Source organism: Lathyrus oleraceus, chromosome 4 (genome assembly GCF_024323335.1).
Source record: "Lathyrus oleraceus cultivar Zhongwan6 chromosome 4, CAAS_Psat_ZW6_1.0, whole genome shotgun sequence".
Classification (NCBI taxonomy): domain Eukaryota; kingdom Viridiplantae; phylum Streptophyta; class Magnoliopsida; order Fabales; family Fabaceae; genus Lathyrus; species Lathyrus oleraceus.
In genome coordinates, this window is record NC_066582.1 from 383,847,729 (window position 1) to 383,854,523 (window position 6,795).

The 6,795-nt window shown below is 35.5% G+C and overlaps 1 protein-coding gene across 1 annotated transcript; it reads right to left on the reverse strand.

Annotated features, from left to right (window-relative positions):
• Positions 1–246: 246 nt before the first annotated feature.
• On the reverse strand, positions 247–3,674 carry LOC127137642 (uncharacterized). The gene is made up of 4 exons (XM_051064084.1): positions 3,521–3,674; positions 3,398–3,414; positions 833–3,242; positions 247–272 (listed from the first exon to the last, which is right to left on the reverse strand). Exons 1-4 carry the CDS (start codon positions 3,672–3,674, stop codon positions 247–249), a joined length of 2,607 nt encoding a protein of 868 aa, XP_050920041.1.
• Positions 3,675–6,795: the final 3,121 nt, after the last annotated feature.

The following is a 6,795-nucleotide window of genomic DNA, read 5'->3' on the forward strand; positions in this document are numbered from 1 at the left end:
TTCATTTGAAATACGAATCTTCATGAGTTTCATCGAGACTTGATCATTTAGTTGAAAACTTCCTTCATGAGCTTGAATCTTGAACAATCCCTTTTGTTAATCAATCTTAGACTTGTAGAGAAGTTTGTCATCATCAAAATATTTAAGAAGTCATGTCTTCACAATCTCCCCCTTTTTGATGATGACAACCCAAAAAAATGAAAGTTCGATCCAAGCATGTTTCTCTAGCAAATGCTCCCCCTTAATTTATGATTTAAGGAGTCTTTTGAAATCTGCATTTTGTTAGAGAGAAACAGAAAACAAAGAAATAACACAATAACAAACTCTTATTCCCCTTTGTCATTAACAAAAAGAGTGAAATAAGTAACAATATGCAAACAACATCCACCAAGCACCACATAACACAAGAATGAAACAAAATATAATACAAAGATAATTGTAGCGAGGTATTCGTTACCTTTAGATTTATGGACTAAATCAAAAGTAAACCATACAAGTTGAGTCGCCACCGCACTTCTATTTATCCAAAGGAATGGTTAGAAAGCAAACAAAAACCTAATATTTTTATCGAATAAAAAACTAGTAAAAATGTCAGAGATCGGGGTAAGGGGGTTGGTTATGCAATGGGAAGGTTTTAAGCACCCAAAACATCCAAGGTACTCCTAGGGAGCCCTTTTCACACTTGTTGTAAGGTTGGTACTTTTGTGAAAATTTATTTGTGCAAACATGATTGGGGAGATGAGAGAAGAATATACAAGTTATTTACAATTTTGTGTTTGGATGGATAAACCCATTGTTACTGCTTCGACTTTACTCGGGTCCACTGCAATACCTTCTTTACTGATAACATGACCAAGAAATTGTACCTCCTTCAACCAAAATTCACATTTCGAGAATTTCGCGTACAATTGGCGGTCCTTTAATATTTGTAGCACAATTCTCAAATGTTCTTCATGCTCTACCTCATTCTTGGAATAAATCAAAATGTCATCAATGAAAACTACAACAAAATGATCTAAGTACGACCTAAAGATCCTATTCATGTAATCCATGAATACTGCTGGAGCATTAGTCAAACCAAATGGCATCACTAAGTACTCATAGTGTCCATAACGGGATCTGAAAGCTGTTTTTGGAATATCATCCTCCTTCACCCTAATCTGATGATATCCAGACTTCAAGTCAATCTTCGAGAATATCGATGCTCCCTTTAAATGGTCCATCAAGTCATCGATTCTAGGCAAAGGATACTTGTTTTTTACAGTAGCTTTATTAAGTTGTCTGTAATCTACACAAAGTCTAGAAGAACCATCCTTCTTCTTAACAAACAAGACTGGAGCTCCCCATGGCGATACACTCGGTCGAATAAATTCCTTCTCTAACATCTCGTCTAACTGTTTCTTTAACTCAGCCATCTCTGAGGGTGACATTCGATAAGGAGATATAGAAATTGGTCCAGTGCCTGGAACCAAGTCTATAGAAAACTCCACTTCCCTAACCGGTGGTAAACCTGGAACCTCTTCTGGAAAAACTTCCGGGAATTCACATACCACTGGAAGGTTTTCAACACTAGGGGTTTCTCCTTCTGACATAGAGAATAACATCATAAATTCTTGGGTGAGAGTTTCCACCTTTATGATTTCTCCACTATCTTCTCCAAACGTTAACATTTTCTTCTTGCACCCCAAGTTTACATCGTTGGCTGATAACCAATCCATTCCTAAGATGACATCTAGGTCTTTTAGCGGGAGTACTATAAGATCTACTAAGAATCTTCTATTTTCTAAAATTATAGGGCAGTCTGCACAGACTGAACAAGTTACCATTCTTTCCCCCGAAGGAGTTGTAATGGTCAACTTATTATTGAGATCAACAATTTCAAATCCCAAAATTTCCGCACAAGATGTAGATATAAATGAATGTGTAGCTCCTGAATCGTATAATACTGATACCAACTTATCTCCGATTAGACACATACCTTGGATTAACCCATCTGACTTTGAGATCTCAGCTCCTCTAATTGCAAATACTCTTCCTGTGGTTGGCTTGTTCTGATTTTGAGGTCCTTGACCAACATTTGGGCCTCCGTTCCTTGCTCTCCCTACATTGTTATTGTTTATTAGGACGCTCTTCTGGCTTGTTGGTTGGTTTTGTCCTTGGGGACAATCTTTGAGAAAATGGCCCTTCTGACCACAACGAAAACAAGCTCCAATGTTTCTATTTGGACAATCTTTGTTAAGATGTGCCCCTCCACAGCTGTAACACTTGAACATTAACCTCCTAGAATCCTGGTTATGATATGGTGTAGGCCTTTGATATGGCCTACCCCCTTGTTGGGTCCTTCCTCCATGGCCTCGGTTAAAATGGCCCTTGTGATTGTTGTTTCGGGTTGGTACTCCTGATCCATATTGATTCTTCCTATTGTCAATTCCTTCCAACTCCAAACATCTTTCTATCAGCTCACCAAAGCGCATAATATGCAGAGGTAGAACCGCCCTCTGGATATCATATTTCAATCCATCTTGATACTTTTCACACATCCATTCTTCCCTTGGATGCAAGCGGTAAAATTCAGAATACTTTAGCAAGGATTCAAACTTCCTAGTATACTCTCCCACCGTCATCATACCTTGACGCAGGTTCTGGAATTCTCTCTCCTTCTCTTTCCTACATAGCTTTGGAAAATACTTCCCCAAAAATTCTTCTTTGAATAAGATCCAATTGATCTCTCTTCCTTCCTCTTCCAATAATCTATGTTTTCCTCTCCACCAGGCTTCAGCGTCGCCTGTCAGCATGAATGTTGCATATCCGACTCTTCTATTCTCTCTATAGTGAGTGAAAGAGAATATCTTCTCTATCTCTTGCAACCATTTCTCAGCACCCTCCGGATTAAAGTCACCACCAAACTGTGGTGGTTTACCTTTCAGAAACGAGTTCAATCCCGTATCTTCATGCACAGTTTCTCTTTGTTGTTGCTGAAAAAGTTGATGATCACGGGTGATTTGCAGGATTTGAGCATTTTGTTGTGTTTGAACTAACACAGCCGCAGCAAGTTCACGAACATCTCGAGTGTCAGCTTGAGAGTTCGTTCCAGTTTGGGAATGATCTTCTCGTCCTATGGGGATGTTAGCTACTCCTTCGGGAGTAGCTTCACCACTCACATTCCTACCTACACCTCTACTAGCACCTCTACCAGCACTCCTACCACGCCTCACGTTTCTGGCGTTCTGAACCATAACTTCCTGAAAAGGATAAGTTATTAGGTTCAATCATCCACAAGACATAAAGAACATAATAATTATGTATATTTATATCCCACTGAATGATTCATTGATAAGGATTTTGTCAATTCTCTCACATGCAATGTTATGTTTAATATGTTGAATTAATGCTTAACGTTAGTTATGGTTATATCTAGAATTTTGGCAAAGATAATCAATATTTAGTGTATAAACAAAAGCATATCAATTTATTCAATAACAACGATTACAAAAACCATGACCATGTTTCATTTAAAAACCTCTATTAATAAACCAAGCTAAGACTAGTAATGGTAGCACTATAATTATCATTATTGCTACGAAATCTTTACCTAATTCTTCATGCTTGATAATACCAATAAGAAACAAGATAATGACAAGAAGAGTGATGAATAAAAGAAAACATTTAGCCATTTGTAAGGTATGGATAAGTACTTTGAAATTGATATGAAAATAATGAATAGGTGTGAAGTATTTATATAGTGAATTTTGTGAAGTGTCCGTTACGTTACCGTTGGGTTTGTGACCGTTGGGGGAAAAAGAAAGAAGAATAAGTTAAGTGTGTTAAAGATGCTTCCTAGATCAATATATTAGAAGACTATCAAAAGGAAGACTCAACGCACAAAAGAAAAGTTATCATCCTGTTTGGAATCCAACTTGATACAGTCAGTGTAACTCTAGACACTTACGGTCCGAGCTGAATCGACCAGCTCTGATACCATTAAATGAGACAGCCTATGTCCCATTAGTGAAATTCTAAAATAAAATACAGAAAATTTAAAATTTTTAAATAACAAGACTGAATTAATTAAAATATACTACTTCACATATATATGCTTCAAATATGTTTTACATAAAGTTTGATACCGTTAAGACTAGTGGCCTTGCCACGTAGATAAAACTTAAAATAAAAGTACATGAAGAAAATCAAAAGAAAGCTTAACAGAAGGACCCCCTAAGTCCAACATGACTGACACTTATACTGACTGTATATAATATTACGTACTAGTAACGATGTGATAAGCGTTTGACAAAACGCTAGCAACCTTCAGCCTTGACATTATCGTAATCTGTCACTCCATAGCCTTCCCTCCTAAAGGGTCTAGCTCGTCGCCTGATCGTCATAGATCAATCCAAAGATGCAAGACAAAAAGAATACAGGGCTAAGATTTACGTACAAGTTTAAAAGTGGGAATAGGATGTAAAATAGTAATATATATACATGACAACCACAATTATTCGAACAAGCGCATCTTTATCCCATATTTACCTATACTCTATAAGTATTTATTTTAATGCATCCTTGAACTATATGCTGACTCAGGCCACTAAACGCTGTCAAGGATACCTATCCCATTTACCAAGATCAGATATCACAAGACCACATGCCACCAACGTACTCCCAATTACCAAGAGCTACGCCACCTAACTTCACATGGAGTCCAGGTGTTATAAGTCGATCGTCCCCGAGGATTCAGGCCAAGACCCTCGTCTTGCCTAGCATGCATAAATAATAATCCCCGTCGGGATTGTAGGCGACTGATCAACCTCGTACGTCCCATACCGCACGGCAGTGGACTTATACATTCCTCAATGCAGGTCTATATGATCACTCAATCATTTTGTAGCAACGCTCAACTATAAGTATTTAGTTAATATTTGGGAAATATCGTATTAACCTTTCAGGTCATAGTTATTATCTCATTACTTCAGTTGAGTACCAAATCCATTAAATGTCTTGTCTATTTCTCCTTGGTGTGATCCTTGTCTCTATATAACTAGTTCAGTTTATACAGTGAATAATGTATGGTTGACTTCCCAGGTAAGAGAGGTGGACCGTAAAGGACATGGTCGACCAAGTCTTATCCTTAGCCAGAATCCAACCGAATACAACTACCCAATGTATCCAACTTCCCTTATTTCATTGGGGATCTAACACTTAATGTCCAATCAATGTTGTTGTTTCTCTCCTTAATAGATCATTTTCTTAGTCTATCAATCACAATCATTCAAGTATAAATAAAATAAACAATTAGACATTAATCAAACAATGTAAGCACAATACAACCTCAAATTATCATAGATCATTTTTATGATAAATAATTAAGGTCGGCATAACCTCGCTTAGTGATTTGGGAAAATCAGTATTCGAGAATAGGCTCTCCTTACTTATTTATCGCTGGTAGGGCTTGGGTCACCACTACCCACATATATATATTAAGCTATTTTACGCTAACCGTCCCAACGTATACGAGACCTTGCCCCCACCTTTTGTTGTTGATCGTTGTTGAAAGTCCACGAGCGTTTTCTCTGATGTTTGCCAAGAACCGGTTACTTATGAAAATGATTTGAGCAGAACTTTGACGTATCAAACTCCTTTAAAACTTTAGAAGAACTTTGACCCCAAAATAACTCTAAAAACTACAAACCGACACCGTGAAAACTTCGACAACTAAAACTAATATTTCTATATGAAGAAACTAGAGAAAGAAGGAAATGAAGAGGTAAGAAAGATGATTTGTGAATGAATGAAAATGGGGTGAGAAAGACCCCTATTTATACTAGTTGTAAGATATTAAAATAATGTAAATTTATCTCCTTTTGCCCATGCTTTCTAACTTTTCAACTCTTGCTAGTAAATATGTCTTTGTCAAATATTTACAAGTCTTGCATGAATAGTTTTATAGGTGTTCTAATATGACTTTGTGAAAATAGTTGGTGAGAAATGTGTGAAAGTTTGATTTTTCTACTATTTCATGACATATGATCATGTAAATATTAATAGTAAAATAAAATATATTTCTTTTATAAAATGAAAGGATAAGTATCATAATAATAATAATAATAATAATAATAATAATATAATAATAATAATAACAATAATAATAATAATAATATAACAAGGGTAATTATTTAATACATTTATTAACTTAAGGTTATTTTACTATTAGTTTGTAGAGTAAAATAGTGATATTCAAATCAAATAATATAATAAAAAAATAATATGGATAATTAATTAACTTAAAATTAAGTATTTAAATGACTAATTTCAAAGTTTAGTTTGTAAAATAAAACGATGATATTCAAATTGAATAATAATATTAATAATAAATAAAGAGTAATTAGTTGATAAATTAATTATTATAGCGGCTAGTTTCAATGTTTAGTTTGTAATAATTAGCGATGTTAAAGTCTCAATTATAATCATATATATTATTTAAGGTATGGAAAATTAGGATGTTACATTACCACCCCCCTTAAAAGAAATTTCGTCCTCGAAATTTAACGTACCTAAAACATATGTGGATACTTTTGACGCATGTCCTCTTCTCTTTCCCAGGTAGAATCACCAGTTACATCATCCCACAAAACTCTAACCAATGGTATCTGCTTTCCACGAAGTTCCTTAATTCGATGATCTAAAATTTTGACAGGTAAAGCCTCATATTCTAGGTTATCTCTAAGTTCCACACTTTCAGGCTCAATGACATGTGAAGGGTCAGGATAATACTTCCTTAGTTGTGATACATGGAAT